The following is a 16,610-nucleotide window of genomic DNA, read 5'->3' as shown; positions in this document are numbered from 1 at the left end:
AGAGAACATTCAGCTAAAAAATCATTTGGAATTACTTTTACATTTTCTCCGATAACAACTGTTTCTAAATTTTTACATCGATTAAATGCACTATTTCCAATTGTTTCAACCTTATTTGGAATTGTGAAATTTTTTAAGGAAGAACATGAACAAAAAGAAAAATTTCCAATTTCTTTAACATTTTCTCCAATAATAACTGTTTCCAAATTATACAAATTATAAAAAGCATAATCACAAATTTCTTTAACATTTTCTCCGATAATAACTTTTTTTAAATTATTACATGATGAAAATGCATAATTTCCAATTATTGTAACTGTTTCAGGAATTTCAAATATTTCATTTGTTTTCCCAACAGGATAAATAATTAATTTGCTTATGTTTTTATTATAAAGAACTCCATCATATTCATAACTTGCAAAATTTAAATTCTCTATTGATACATTAAAAGCTTGAAAGTTAATACATACACCAAAAGCATCGACTTCAATTGTTTCAACATTACTTGGAATTGTGATACTTGTTAATGATTTACAAGAAGAAAATGCTTGACTTTCTATTATTTTTAAATTATCTCCGAGAATAATTGTTTCTAAATTTTCACAAAAATAAAATGCTTCAACTCCAATTGTTGTTACACTTTCTCCAATAATAATTTTCAAATTATTACATGAATAAAATGCATTACGATCAATGTCTCTAACAGTATTCGGAATTTCGAATACTTCATTCGTTCTTCCAATAGGATAACATATAATTTGAATGAGTGAATGAGTATAAAGAATTCCATCATTTTCATAATTTGCATAATATGGATTTTGCTTTGAGACATTAATAACTTGAAGCTGAACGCATAAAAGAAAAGTATTCGCATATAACGTCTTCACACGACTTGGAATCGTGATATTTACTAATGACTTACATGAAGCAAATGCTTGAACTTGAATTGTTGTGACATTTTCTCCAATGATAATTGAATTGAGATTATTACAAGAAGAAAATGCATACGACATAATGTAATTGACTGCTTCGCCAATTTTAACTGTTTCTAAATTCCAGCCTATAAATGCTTTTTCAGTTATTTTAATAATACTGTCAATAACAACGTGTAATGCACTGCTTTGATATTGTTCTCTTGTATCAAAATCAGAATTATTGTTGATATAAAAGATTTTATTGATTGGGTCAAATGATTCAAATGAATGAGCGATAAATATAATAAAAAAACATAGAATTGAAATTGATTTAATGTTTGAAATTTTACTTCGAAATATTTCTTTGTTAAAAAAGCAAAAAACAAAAAACAAAATTGAACTGGCTATAAGGCCTATGTGAATGTTCGGTAGTGAGTTGTTGATAAAATTTGATGGGATAGAAAAAATTATTGATTTTTCTGTTGAAAGATATTTTTGCTTGGAACTGGACAAAGTGTTAATTAAACAAGAAAACATTGGTCTTAAGCCATCATTTATATTATTGGAATACTGATGATCAAAAGAATTATGGATGGACTTTTTGATACCGATGAAATTACATCCAGTGGAACACATAGCATCAACGCCTAAGCTTATGCGTTTATTTTTGTCATTAGTATGAACGTTATATTTCATTTTATTGCAATTTAAAAATGTCTGTATTTTGTGTTTGCATGCGTTTTTTCTGTACATCACATGTAAGATAAGGCACGTAATAAAAGTAAAAGATATTAAGTATGGGAATTTAATGATTTGTGCCCAATTTCGCATTTTGCAAAATTTTGTGTTGATGGAGCAAATATAATTCAGAGCTTTACAAATCCGGCCACAGTCTGACACGACATTCAAAAAGTTAAACTGGTGGTTGGCCAGTAAAGTTTAGAACATTTAATATGGGAATTTTGACTATGATAACCTTAAATGTTCCAAATTAATTTGAAAAGGAGAATTCATCTAAATATGTAAAAATAATAATGAAGAACCTTCAAAGTAATGGAACATCATAAGAAATATATAAAAGAAGGACATAACCCAAATGCATTTGCAAAAATAATTCGAAATAATGAAATCGAAAAACTACAAAAATTGTCATCCCAAGTGATTATGATTTTAATGAAACAATTGAGCCATCACTTTATACAAAATGTTTCATTACTTGGATATGCTACATTTTTGTTTTTATCATATGCTTTGAGTTATAAAAATAGAAAGATATTATATGCAATTAGAAAATTTATGCTTCGATTTTACTTGTTGTTTTAATGAGGATGAATTGACGATTTCGGTGAAATCAAAAATATTTTTGGGCATATTGAATTGAAGAATATTAAACAGAAAATGCCATTGTTTCAAAACAAATTTTCGATGTTTTGGAAATTATTTTGCATAAACATCAAAAATTTTTGATCTTAAAATCTATTTTGGAAGCATTAGTTTTATAAAACAAAATATCTTTATCATAATAGTACTCATTGTGTTGAACAAGAATTTCAAAGTATTATATTTAAAGTGCCAAGTATAAGCTAAGTTTAGCTTCAAACTTCAAATGCAGAACCAGAAAAATGCTGTCGAGCTAAAAGAAATTTTCAGGAATATTAATGAGCTTATGAATACTTCTGAGAAAATGTTACAGAAAGGAGCACACAACTTACAAAATAATGCAAATGAGAAAGAAAATAAAACAAAAAATGAAACAAATGTTCGTATTGAAGATGTTCTACCAGTCAGTTCTTATGATCCACCACAAATGGATTTTGCTACCGAACAATTTATTGGTGTCAACGATAATTTTAAAAATGTAGATATTGAAACGTATGCTAATGCAAGAATTCGTACATACGAAACCACAGGAAAGCTTATTAATTTTTTGATAAATGAATTACCATTTATTTCAGATACAGTTATGCGTAATCCTTTGTGTCAGGAAATATCATGTGACATAGAATTTTTGAGAGCTGATTTAGACACAAGATATCAATACTCATCTTTTCTCGATTCAACGTTGAGCGATCAAATTTCAAAAATAAGTGAAAATAATGAATAAAAAATGTAATTTCTTTCAGCTTTGATGTGTTTTATAACAAAATCGAACGAAGAAATAAATGCCAGGTTTTTATTTGCAAATGCCACGAAATTTCTATCGTCCTTTAAAAAAAACATAAAGTTATGAAATTCCGCTTTCAAAATTGTTGGAAGCGGCAACGTTGCCATAAACAACAGTCCCAACATTTTCACGAGTTAAAAATTTAAAACATGATCTTTTCTTGTCTGATTAAACATGTGCTTTAGTTTCCTTACTTCTAAACTTCATTTTTTTTTTCTTTCATGGGAAGTTTTGTTTTATTCATTTTCCAATCGTTTTTATCTGCCACACAAAAAGTTATTTTGAATGATCAGAAATTTTAATGACCGCGAGACATTTGAAACAAAAGAAGACTTTCCATACAAAATCAGTCAATTTTGATATAAAACTGACAAAACGCAAAAGGAGCAAAGATGATCCAAATTGACGAATGGGCTGCCGAAAGAGATTTCGATGAATGGGAACTTGACTACAAAGGATTCCAAACAGGTGAAGATGAAGATCAGATAACAACAATGAATTCTTTACCAACAACACAGAAATATATACAAGGTCCATATCCAGAAGTTGAAATAGGGTCTTCTTCTGATGATGAGGCTCCTCCAGTACCCCAATCTTCATTACTTGCCAGAGAAAACCTTGAATTGAAAGCAAGAGTAAACAGTTTAATGCAAAGAGATAAATCTTTAGAAATTGCGAACAGTAACCTCAAAACTCAACTCGTTAAATGCCGTTCAAACTTTGCGAAGCAAGTGAAAGCTGGGTTTAAGAAATTGTTTAAATGAAAAGAAAATTAATTTCCATAAAAATTGTTATAACTTTAACTCATATTTCAACTTATGTGGTTCTGATGTTTAAGAAGTTTTGCATAAAATATTTTGATCTGGATGGAGAAAAAAACTTTTTTACATTTGAAGAAATGTGTAAAGTATTCAATATCAGGGTATCCCATCGTCAAATGTCGACTTTTCTTCTCGGCCTTCGTTTTTTTGATAATAAAATAGAAAAATCATTGAACGGGTTAGTTCCTAATGAACTTGTTCATTCTACGTCAGGAAAAGGTTTTCTCTTTATATCTGATTCTATACAAAATATTCATAGAATTGACCATCATTTTGAAGTAAGAACTATATCCACAAATTTCGAATCAATAGAATATATTCAAGCCTCGCAAACTACACAACAAATTCTTGCAGCTGGGAAAACAGGAAGTACTTATTCAATTATAATCGAAGATACCGAGAATTTTTCTGAACAAAATGACAGCTACATGTACCGTGTTGCAAATTCTTTTAATCTTTTAACAAAATCTAAAGCAACTGAACCTGCTTCATTATTTTGTTCATCATCTTCACTCTCATATATTGCTTTTAAGACATCATTAAATGAAATTCTTATTTTCAAGGCACCCTTTTCAGAAAAAAATAAACCATTTCAACAATTCACAGTTTCAAATAATGTTGAAAAACTGCTTATTACAGAAAATGGAAATTTATTCCTTATTTCTCATGATTCTATTTCACTCCATTCAGTGTCTTCTAAGAATCAAACAATCATTGATAATCAAGGATGTAATCCAGATTTTGCCTTTTTAACTAAAAATGGTGGCATTGGATTTTTCCGTGATAAGAATGTATTTTTCTATAATATCCAATCCAATGGTCAAATTAAAAAAGATGTCACTGATTTATCAGCTGAAGGAACAGACTCACCTGTTTCTATTGGTGCCTTAGGTTCATATTTTTACATTACATATCCATATAAAATCCAAGATTCAGTTCAACGTCTTAAAGTTATAGATCCAAATTATAATGTTCGAGCATTCCAGCAAAATCTAACAAAGCCTCTCAAATTTGTTGAGATGCAATGGGGTGCCCTTATTATGGTTCAATCTGACAAACGTGTTCTCATGTTTTCAGAGGTTGACGATCAAGTCAAAGTTGATCGTTTCTGTCAGAAAAACCTATTCAAATTAGCTCTAACAATTGCCAATGAACTTCATCTTGGAGAAGAAGTCATTGCCAATATTCATAAACTTCAAGGCGATTTCTTTTATAGTGCAGCAAAATTTGAAGATGCCATTGATGAATATATTCAAACCATTGGCTTTGTTGAATCATCACATGTTATCCAAAAATTTGTTGAACCACATCATGCACAAAATCTTATGAAATATCTTGATGCATTACAAAAGCGGAAGCTTGCCTCCAAACAACACACTACTTTATTATTTAATTGTTATACGAAAATCCGTGCGACTGGTCTATTAGAAGAAGCTGTTGCCAAATTTGTTAAAGCAGCTCAACGTGGGGAAGAACCCAATTTCGATGTTGAGACAGCTGTCGATGTTATGAAGCGGAATAACTATCAAAAACAAGCGGAAGAACTTGCGAAAGCATATGGCCATCACAAACTATATATGCAATTGTTATATGAAAACCAAGATTACAAACATATCTTAGAGTACATGGAAACATTACCAGGCGAATTAGTATTATCGACGTTAACAGAATATGGCAGTGAAATCATGGACAATTATGAAGAAGGACGTGAAGAACTTACGAAGTTTGCGGTCAAATGTTGCACAGTTGGCATTGAGAATCATAAAAAGCGTAAAAGCACACACACAATCATTGATCCAAATAACTTATCAATGATATTTGTTAACAACAATGAAATGTATTTCGATTTCTTATATCAAATCTTTCAGTCGAATCCTGACAACTTATCAGATATGATTTGGAACATTTTGATTGAGATGTCATTGCGTTCAAACTCAAGTAAAACTATGGAATTGTTACAATATCCGAACGCAAAATATTCAAGTGAACAAGTGTTGGTATATTTGACAGGTTTCAATCATTCGGAAGGTAAAATATATATCTATGAGAAGTTGGGTCTATACGCATTGATATTACAAGAATCGCCACCAGAGAAATGTTTGGAGATCTGTTTAAAGTTTGGAGATAAAGATAAAACGCTTTGGAGTGATGCACTTGTAAAGTTATCAGTTTCAAATTTAAGTGACGAAAAAATTTTATCCCAATTTTTGGATGAAGTACAAAAACATGACGCTTTACCATTCTTAACAATCCTTAAAGTATTAAAAGGAACTAAAAAATCATTCTCTACAATATTACCAGTGGTGCAGTCAGTGTTTAAGAAAGAACAACAATTGTTACATCAAGCTCAAAATAAAATCGATGATTATAATAAAAAGGCTGAAGAAAATAAAACGGTAATACAAAATTTGTCTACCCAAAATTTCGCTATAAACCAAACAAAATGCGCTAAATGTGGACAAGATATCGACTTCGAATCAAATCATTTTATGTGCGGCCATTCATTTCACATCACATGTCTCGGTGACTCTGACACTTTTTGCCCAATTTGTAGAAATAAATTCGAAAAAATCGTGGTAGAAAAAGTTAATAAAATGGAAGCAGCTAGAAAACAAGAAAACGTGCAAAGTAAATTAAGTCAGGAAATTGACGGATTCGAGTTCTTGTTGAAACAAGTGGAAAATTCATTGTTCGCTTCCGGAATTAATTTGATGGCTCTCAACCAGGATGACGAGGAACTGAACGAGGCAAAGGAATTGTTGCAAAGAATGTCGACAAATACATGACTAAACTGATTTAATAACAGAAATTTGTGTTTGATGGTAAAAAGTGCGTTTTTCATAAGTTTACATATAAATTCAATAGCCAATGAAAAAATGGTTTTGTAAAGTAACGATAGAATTAAGTGAGAGGTCAATTTGGCAACTTTACTTAGTCTAAGTTTATTTGTTCCATATGATATTAACAGGAAGACCAATTTCCTGTAAAATTTTGCAATGCTAACAAGTCTATACATTTTTCCTCGAATTCACGTTTTGTAGGGTATTATTTACTTGATACTCTGTCTTCAAGCCATTTTCTTACAATCCTTTATGTTAACATAATTGTTGGTCTGTCTACAGACGAATTGTTTTTTACTTCGGAAGTATATTGTCTTACTCTTGTAACGAGTCTTGGTGAGCATCGTGCTAATTGTGAAACGTTTACTTGTAAAAATGATTGATTTGAATTTAAGACTTTTTTGACGAAATCGGTAATTGTTAAATTATCTTCAATTCTATATTTGAAAGGAAATTTGTTATTGCAGTTTGAAGTTCACACCCTAAAAACTCTGTGTAGTATTATTTTAGAACAAACAGTATTTAATTCTAAAACCCGTTAATCTGTGGTGATCACGAAGCTCGAAACGAGTTGAAATTTCTTATATTGCATTCATGGACATATAGATGAATGTAAGGAATTTTGCATATTATATATCAAAAAAGACGTTAAAATAGCACTTTTTTATATCATTTTTCAAAAATTTACACAACGCAACTCTAAGTAATTTTTAGTTCTTTTTGGCTTCTTTAGCTTTTCTTTCATTGTTTTCTCTATCCTCATCAATTATATTATCATTTTCATCATAGATAGAAATGTGTTCAATGTGTGGTTCGATTTCATCCCAATGTTCTATAAACCATTTAATCAAGACTCTTTTATCTCGTGATGCTTCTCTGTCAAGTTTTAGAGAAGTCTTAGAGCAAATAATCTGAGCAACGAGTTTTAGTTCTTTTTGTGTAATACCAGAGCTAAATTTTTTCTTTATAGTTTTATATACTTCTGTTTCATAAACATCAGAAATACTGTCTTGGTTCAAGCGGCGGCGTGTCCTTTGTGCTTCAATGCCTTCACCACGTTTTTTTTCCATTTGGCGCAAAGCCAGAAACAATGCCACATTTTGTGTCGAAAAGTGCATTTTTTTACGTGTAAAGTACTCAAAAATTCGCGGTTTTGACATTTACAAGTTACAATTTGTTCGCAAACTCAAGAAAAGCAAAATATTTTCTTGCTAAGTAGATAATAAAACCAGGCATAAGTTTGTTTTGAACTGTATGGAAAAGAATTATAAAAATAACCTAAAAAAAAATTATAACTATACATGAATTTGAAAAAAAATAATAATGAGTAAAAAGAATGATTTCATATTGGTGACTTTCATTTAATCAAAGAGGTCATCAAATCCACCCATCATTTCAACAACTTCTTCTTCTTCCTTCTTCTTCTCTTCTTCCTTATTTTCTTCAGTAGAAGCTGTGGCAGCGCCTCCAGATGGAGCAGCACCTCCAAGAGCTGTGCCCTTTACAAGTTCAGAGATATCATGGTTCTTGAAGTATTCAGCAAAAAGATCAACCCAGTATGATTCAAGTTTGACACCAGCTGCTGAGATGAGCTTGTTGATCTTATCGGATGTGATTTCGATTCCATCGTCGTTGAGGATGAGAGCTGCATATACAACTGCGAGTTCTGGTGATGCCATGTTTGAAAAAAGGCATGACCAAAACCGTCATAAATGGAGGTTATAAACGGTTGCTGAAAATCGAAAGTTTTTTTCTGCTGAAAATGAACTTGAAATGCAATAAATAAAATATAAAAAGCAACATAATTGCAAGTAATCTATTCTCTTATCAAAGGTGATAGTTTTTTTCTTTTAAATATGATTAATTATTCAAAATGTTTTCAATATAACTTTAATAAACACATTACTATATTGATACATTAAAAAATATGCCTTGAGGCAACCTTAGTTTAACAACAAAAATAGTAAAAATTAATTGTGTCTTGCAAAGACCATTATGGAAATTTTGAAAATGATTAGGTGAAATTCAATGCTTTACATAAAATGTCATGGAACCAGCGAAAAGAACTTCTAGATCAAATTGAGCAGCTGGTTGAAGATCCACAATATCCATTGGATGATCTTCTCATGATGAAAGAAATCAAATTTGCCATAAATCAACGAAAGCCAAAACTAATATATTTTTTATCAAATCATATTCTCGATTTATTTGACAGATCATTTTCTAACACTTATAGCGACGAAATCAAACAAACCAGTTTTTCTATTTTAGTTGGCAGTACCGATATAAAAAACAAAATATGTCATAGTACTGATTTTATACAATATTTTCTAAATTTTTACAAAGATGGTAATACAAACAAAGATGAATTTTACATTACAATTCAAAACTTTGTTTCCAATTGTGGCATTATTTTCTTTCAAAATTTTCCAAATTGCAAATCTTACATGAAAGAATTTTTAACAGATTTAAAGTATTCCACATGTTATGAATTTTTTGTATATTTATTTTCATGGAGGTATGATGAAGAAGTTCCTGATTTTTTAATGTCCATTGATGTTGATGAAATGTTATACGAATTAATCAAATCGGCGGACACAATTATCTCATTACGTGCCATGAATTTACTTGTAGTGTTACTAATCGATGAACAATCCGGATCACCGATCATAACGAAACTTTCGAACATTGAACAAATCAAAGAAATATTTGAACTCGCGTTACGTTCGACGATTAATGAGTTTTCGGAGAGCGCGTTTAATTACATTATATTATTAAGTAATCAATGCGATGACAACGATGAAGAAGAAGAAGAAGAAAATAACGAAGAAGAAGAAAAAACGAAACGAATTAAAACATATAAAAAATCGACGTTTCAAAAGATCATCGAATTATTGACACAAAACATTCAAGAACTATGTAATTATGTCCAAAAGGATCATTCATTCCAAGGGAATAAAAGGTATGCAGTTGAACTAATAACAACTGTTATATCGATACAAGATAATATCGAACCATATATTTTGAATTTTGCCGATTTTTTATTGAGATTGTTTCTGGAATTAAAGACAAATAGTTTTTTGCATTTGTCTTATTTCGCTTTTTTTCAAACTATAACAAAAATTAAAAGCTTTAATGAGTATATCATAAAAAATGATTATATGAACGTCATCTTAAATGTGCTAAAAAATAAGGATAATGTGTATGCATCTTATTGGGGACATATAACGCAAATTATAGAAATATTACGTCATATATTGAAAAAAGAAAAAGTAAAAACTTCGGATGAATGGAATAATATGATAAATGAGGAACTAATGCCAAAATTGAAGTTGTTGGCACAAAATGATATGCCATATATACAGATTGTACAGTAATGTTATATATATAGTTTATGACAAAATTGTTTGTTATGAATTGTCTTATTTAAATAAAAATTATATCAGTTTTATTGTTGGTTTTTATTAACCAGTAAAAATTTTGTACGAATTCACTCAGACAATTCGAGTTGCACATGTATATAAACATTTTTCGTTTTGATTTTTTAATGACATTCTAACAAGAATTCTTATGAATATCTCATTAAAAGCACGAGATGTGTATAATGTATTTTGATTTCCATTTGAAAAGCAACCTAATATACATACTGTCCTTCCTAAATTTTTGTTATCTATCCCTTTGTAAATGTTTTACAATTTTCTTCTTTTAATCAGCACAATAACCAAGATGTCCATCTTTATTGAAAATTGAAAGTATAGTGAAATTTGAATGCTTTTTGAGAGCGCTGTCAATTTCTCCTTCCATTCAATTTAAGTGGCCGAGCATTTATCTCAATTCACTTTATTGATGTCTGGTGAAAAAATATATATTACAGAAGACCAGCTAGTTTATAAAATCATCAAGGTTGAAGGTACAGGTGAACAACCTAAAAAAGGTCAAACAGTCCGTGTTCATTATACAGGTACACTTGAAAGCGATGGTAAAAAGTTTGATTCATCAAGAGATAGAAATGAACCATTCGAATTCAAAATCGGTTCTGGTGTTATTGAAGGTTGGAGCCTTGGTGTTGCAACAATGAAAGTTGGTGAAAGATCCGAATTTCATATTGCTGCTAAGTATGGTTATGGTGATGCTGGTTCTCCTCCAGATATACCAGGAGGTGCCACATTAGTTTTTGATATTGAACTTTTATCAATTCCAATTACATATGATACAAAAGAACAAGCTCTTGAAGCAGCAAACAAATTCTGCGATAAGGCTACTGAGTTCTTCCGTGGAGGAAAATTCGAAGAAGCAATTGCTGAATATAAAAATGCACTTGATGCTGTTTCAAAGAAATATGGTGAAGACATCAACAAGATGAATACACGTGTTCAACGTAACTTATCTATTGCATATTATAGGGTTCAAAACTGGAAAGAATCCCTAAATTACGCAGAAAAAGTTTTGAAAACAGATGCTAATGATGTCAAAGCATTACTTCGAAAAACAGAAGCACTCATTAATCTTGGAAATACAGAAGAAGCACGTAAAACTCTCGATAAAGGACTTGCTGTTACAAAGAATGATCCTGCATTCAAAAGTATGATCCCTAAGCTTGAAGCAGCAGAAAAGAAAGAACGTGCCAGAGAGAATGAGCTTTTCAAGAAAATGATGAGTAAATAAAATCGAAACTTTGTGAAACTTAAATTTTTCTTTTTAACGGTGGACATTATTAAACGTATTTTGATTTTTGTGATTTAAAATCTTAAAATTTGTTTTATGTCTGATTCGAGTAGTTTCATCACTGAATCAGATGATAGTAAAAGTACATATCGAAAGGAGATTCCACAGCCTATCGAACAAAATATTGATGTACCAATTACACCAATAATGTCAACACAATTTCCACCATTTTCATATTTTTTTGTTGTTATTACTAAAGCAATTAATCTCCATGGGTGTTCCAAGCAAACGCTTTATTTATTAATTCGTACACATCCAAAAGTTAGGCCTATAATGACACCAAATGCTTGGTGTGATGAATCAGAAGTCATTTTTAATTGCGGATATTCTCTAGATTTTACCAGTTTAAGCAATTTTTCACTTGGTGATTTTACGCCAGTTGTCGAATTATATTCTCGTTTATCAACAAAAAAGTCACAACTTATTGGAATCTCATTTCTTCCATTAAAAGTACTTAAAACAATTACTGTATATGACAAACCACTTACATTTATTTATTATAACACGCCAATTGAATTGAAAGATGTTTCCACATTACGAACTATAGGCACAATATATTCCACAATAGCATTTGGTGAATATGAACATCAAAATCTTCTTGATCCTAATTCGCCAGCCTTTTCTAAGATTAATCTTTTTGATCACAAAATTATATCTCGCAATGAATCATCATCAGATTATTCTTCAAGTGAATATGATAGCGATTATTCATACAGTGATTATAGTGATGATGAAGATTGGATATTAATTGCGAAGAAGAAAGGATGGTATAAACCAGGATCAAGTGGAAGATGGAAAGAACATGCATTATCTAAAGGATGGACAGCTCCGAATTTAACAAGTTTTTATACAGTTGGAATAGAATGTGATATCGAAGGAATAAATTCACGTGCGAATAATTCGGTTCAAGTTGATTTAGACTTAAATGATATCAATGATTATTTAAATGAATTCGAAGATACTTCACAACAAATTGAAATAGTTAAAGAAGATATAAATAATTTGTTTTCAAACCATTCATTACAAATTGAAGAACAAAATATTTTTTCGTCTGATTCACTTAAATCTAAAACTAAAAAGTTTTCGTTAAAGAAATTTATTATATTTTCTACTGAAAATGATAATGGGAAAAATGATAAAACATATTCTTTTAGTTCATACAATGAAATTAATATTATTAAAGATGAAAATAATCATAAAAAAGAAGAAAACATTAAAATTTATTCAGTAAGTTCCGACAATAGAACAGAATTAAAAATATTAATTTCAAATGATGAAAATGAGATTTCAAATCATGAAGAAGATGATAATGATTCAAATACACTCGATGAAGTTTTAAGCATTGAAGAACTTAGTTTTTCTGATTCATTTACATTTGGCTTTAAGAAACAATTTCTTTCAAGTGATAAATCCGATTCTTCTTCAAAAGAAAATATTAGAAATAATTCAGAAAAGTCAAAGCAAAATAACAAAAAGTCTAAGTCGGAAAGTGATAGCGGAAGTGTTCTTGATATCACAAACATTGCGGAATTTGACTCTTCCGAAATTTCGATGCGAAATAAAACTTCGAAACATGATTCAACAATTGGCTCTAAAAATGAAGAAGCGAAAAGTGATAAAAACAACGAAAAAACTGAATTAGAGAAAGTAAGTGACATCAGTTCATCGGAATTTACTAAAAGTCCCGATAAATCTTCAACGAAAAATAATACAATTCAAAATTCGGAAAGTATTAAATTATCTGTTACTTCGAATGCTGACAAAAGTATTAACAAAGAACTTTCAAATGATTCAAACAATGATAAAGTAAATGAAAATAATAAAAATTCGGAAAGAATAAAATTATCGATAAGCAATGATAAAAATGAATTGTCAAATGATCCAATTAAATATGAAAATAATAAAACTTCAGATGAAATAAAAATATCTGTTTCAACGGATAATGATAAAAATAATAAAAAAGAATTGTCAAATGATCCAATTAAATATGAAATCAGCAAAATAGAAAAAGAAAACCAAAAAGTTTCGGATATTTCTAAAATATCCACAGTTACCACAAGTAAAAGTAACAGTAAATCTTCGAATGATCCAATTAAATATGAAATTAGTAAAATAGAAAAAGAAGATCACAAAGTTTCAGATGAAATAAAAATATCTGTCTCATTAGACAATGAAAACAGTAATAAAAAAGAATTGTCAAATGATCCAATTAAATATGAAATCAGTAAAATAGAAAAAGAAAACCAAAAAATTTCGGATATCTCCAAAATATCCACTGTTACCACAAGCAAAAGTAACAGTAAATCATCGAATGATCCAATTAAATATGAAATCAGTAAAATAGAAAAAGAAAACCAAAAAATTTCGGATATCTCCAAAATATCCACTGTTACCACAAGTAAAAGTAACAGTAAATCTTCGAATGATCCAATTAAATATGAAATTAGTAAAATAGAAAACACAGAAAAAGAAAACCAAAAAAATACCGAAAATCAACAAATTTCAGATCCAATCATAAATGGAACATTTGATAGTTATTTATCTGATAGTTTAAATGATATTTTAAGTATTTCATCCAAACACTCTAAAAATTCCGATTCCAATTCATTCACTAATCAAAAAGAAAATGAAAATAGTAATTCGAGCATTTTAAATTCAAGAAAAACACTCAACAAAAGCAATAAAACAAATGAATCATATGTAACTGAAATAAAGTCATTAAGTGAAGAAAGTAATAGTATTTCTTCATTCGAATCATCTATTAGTGGGAAAACTGATTTAGACTTTAATAAAATTATACCAAACGAAAATGATAAGAAAAGAAAACAAAAATCAGAAAAACTTCGCAAAGAATTTAAATCGTTAAGTGACGAAATCCTAAAAATTTCATTGGAATCAGATAAAAATAACAAAACTTCAGAAAATAAAACACCAAATTTGTCAATAGACTCTTCTTCTGATATCAGTGTTTCAAGTGATTTCGCAGATGGAGAAATTAAGCCAATTGAGCCGCTGGATGACATAGATGAAATATCTTTGCACGCAATCAATTTGAGTAATATGAAGTCAAATTCAGAAAGTGAATCAGAATCTTATGACCCAAATGTATTTTAGAAATAATTTCCGCAGCACATGTTATAAAAAGTTTATATGTAAATAAATTATTTTATATTTTTTTCTTCTTATGTTAATATTTGCTATCGTATTTTTTAAAAGAATGTTTTCTTCTTTTATAATGATTAACCAAATTTCAAATTTTGTTATGATATATAGCTCTTCCTTAATGGTTACCAATGATGATGAATCCCTTTCTAACTTTGTTATTAGATCATGGATAAGATCTACTATGTTGCAAAAAATACTACAATATTCAATGTTCAAAAAACAATATTGTTATACCCTACGTTAGTCTATGGATCACCTCTCATATGACGATCAAATTGTTCTGAAAATAATATTAATAAAAAGTGCAGATTGGGGTGCTCCAGTGTCTCTGGAAATGGGGCATACCAAATAGCTTAAGAATTGTTTCTCATAAATGGCAACAAAAAATATTGATTCCCGACGTGACATTTGGGGCGCTCTTATAAGTGAGTCAACTGACGATAAAGTAGCCATTCTTTCAAATGAAAAACAATTTTTATTTATTGGAAGTGAAAAGTGTGGAAAATCTTCAATACAAAATGCATTTTTTAATAGAAGCGATGAACCAAATCCAACACTTGCATTGTCATACCAAAGTGCCACACTTCAATCTCAAGAATTGACTAAGATTCTTCATTTTTGGGAACTAGGCGGTGGAAGCAAACTAGAGCCTATCTTGGACACTATAGTAACAGAAGAAAACCAGCTCAATTTTGTAATATTTATTTGTTTCGACATTTCAAAAAACTTGTCAATACTCGAAGCAACAGAGTGGCTCCCTAAAATCATGCGCAGATTTAAAAAAGGTTATTCAAGCGCCTTTTTAATTGGAACTCACTATGAAGATTTTGAAAACAAAGATCCATCCAGCAAAGGCAAGATAATTTCTGGTCTTAGGTCGCTTGCATATCAGTATGGCACTGGACTCATATTATTTTCCAACAAAAATGATTTTCTCATATCAAGATTTAAAAAACTTATCAAGTCTCTTGTTTTACCTGACGTCAAAAGGCCAGACCCAGTTACAACGCATACAGGACCCACACTTATTTACCAAGACAATGACGACGAAGCGCCAGGAACCGAAGTTGCAGGGCAATTTTTGGCCTCATTGAAAATTGAATCAGATAAAGAAAAAAGTGACAACCCGAAAACCGTCGACCTTCGAGTTGATGATGAAGTTTTTGCGGAAGAAGAAATTGATAAACTTGTTCAAACTAATGAAAAAGAGCTTGACGAAAAAATTAAGCTTCTTCAAGCAAGTATAAATGATTGATATTTCTTGCGAATAGTTGAATATTCAAAATTTTCATCTGAACATCAATAAATTGAAGATTTGTACATTCTAAAAATGGATTTCCAATTGAAGTAACAGAACTTGGTATATAAATATTCACAAGGTTTGAACATCCTCTGAATGCATCAGATCCAATACTTCGTACTCCACATCTAAATTTTTTGTTTCAAGTCCTGTACATTTGTAAAATGCGTTACCACCAATGCTATTACAACGAATTGTAACATTAATTAATGAAATACTTCATAAAATGCGCCATCTCCAATTTCACTCATTAATTTTTCTGGAAATTGTACATATTTTATTTTTTTGCATGATGCAAATGCTCCACTATTTATAGTTTCAACTGACTCTCCAATTATTAGTGATGTTAATAAAGGCCATTCTCTGAACACATTACTTTCAAGCTCTCCAACATTAATAATTATAACACGTTCTGTAACATTCATATAATCTTTTAAAAAATCATTGAAATTAGATATTGTGAGAGTTTTGTCTCTTCGTCATATGATTGCTTTGTATTAACAAAAAATATAATTAATAAAATTGGAATAACTTCGTTTTTTTGATGAATGCTTTTCTGATTAAAATAAATTTTGAAAAATAAAGTAAAAACAAAAAATATAAATACGAACAAAGTTGTATTTGCATATGCGGAAGTAATAACTGCATTAAATATCTTTGGTATATTTTTAAGAATATTAT

The 16,610-nt window shown here is 29.7% G+C and overlaps 6 protein-coding genes across 6 annotated transcripts; 4 read left to right on the top strand and 2 right to left on the bottom strand.

Moving 5' to 3' along the window:
• Positions 1–3,470: 3,470 nt before the first annotated feature.
• On the top strand, positions 3,471–3,842 carry GO595_003907 (uncharacterized protein; the record flags this gene model as incomplete). Its single annotated transcript, XM_067916980.1, has 1 exon — positions 3,471–3,842. The coding sequence occupies one exon, from the start codon at positions 3,471–3,473 to the stop codon at positions 3,840–3,842; it is 372 nt and encodes a 123-aa protein (XP_067775802.1).
• Positions 3,843–4,015: 173 nt separating this feature from the next.
• GO595_003906 (vacuolar protein sorting-associated protein 11-like) lies at positions 4,016–6,685 on the top strand (the record flags this gene model as incomplete). Its single annotated transcript, XM_067916979.1, has 1 exon — positions 4,016–6,685. The coding sequence occupies one exon, from the start codon at positions 4,016–4,018 to the stop codon at positions 6,683–6,685; it is 2,670 nt and encodes an 889-aa protein (XP_067775801.1).
• Positions 6,686–7,449: 764 nt separating this feature from the next.
• Positions 7,450–7,809, bottom strand: GO595_003905 (uncharacterized protein; the record flags this gene model as incomplete). The annotated part of the gene is made up of 1 exon (XM_067916977.1): positions 7,450–7,809. The coding sequence occupies one exon, from the start codon at positions 7,807–7,809 to the stop codon at positions 7,450–7,452; it is 360 nt and encodes a 119-aa protein (XP_067775800.1).
• Positions 7,810–8,100: 291 nt separating this feature from the next.
• GO595_003904 (60S acidic ribosomal protein P1) lies at positions 8,101–8,418 on the bottom strand (the record flags this gene model as incomplete). Its single annotated transcript, XM_067916976.1, has 1 exon — positions 8,101–8,418. The coding sequence occupies one exon, from the start codon at positions 8,416–8,418 to the stop codon at positions 8,101–8,103; it is 318 nt and encodes a 105-aa protein (XP_067775799.1).
• A 2,167-nt stretch (positions 8,419–10,585) lies between these two features.
• Positions 10,586–11,404, top strand: GO595_003903 (putative FK506-binding protein (FKBP)-type peptidyl-prolyl isomerase; the record flags this gene model as incomplete). Its single annotated transcript, XM_067916975.1, has 1 exon — positions 10,586–11,404. The coding sequence occupies one exon, from the start codon at positions 10,586–10,588 to the stop codon at positions 11,402–11,404; it is 819 nt and encodes a 272-aa protein (XP_067775798.1).
• A 3,598-nt stretch (positions 11,405–15,002) lies between these two features.
• GO595_003902 (cytoplasmic dynein 2 light intermediate chain 1) lies at positions 15,003–15,884 on the top strand (the record flags this gene model as incomplete). The annotated part of the gene is made up of 1 exon (XM_067916974.1): positions 15,003–15,884. The coding sequence occupies one exon, from the start codon at positions 15,003–15,005 to the stop codon at positions 15,882–15,884; it is 882 nt and encodes a 293-aa protein (XP_067775797.1).
• Positions 15,885–16,610: the final 726 nt, after the last annotated feature.

The sequence above is a fragment of the Histomonas meleagridis genome (genome assembly GCF_020186115.1).
Source record: "Histomonas meleagridis strain 2922-C6/04-10x chromosome Unknown contig_24, whole genome shotgun sequence".
NCBI classification, from domain to species: Eukaryota; Parabasalia; order Tritrichomonadida; family Dientamoebidae; genus Histomonas; species Histomonas meleagridis.
Note: the sequence above shows the minus strand (reverse complement) of the source record. Positions and strands in the feature narration are given on the sequence as shown.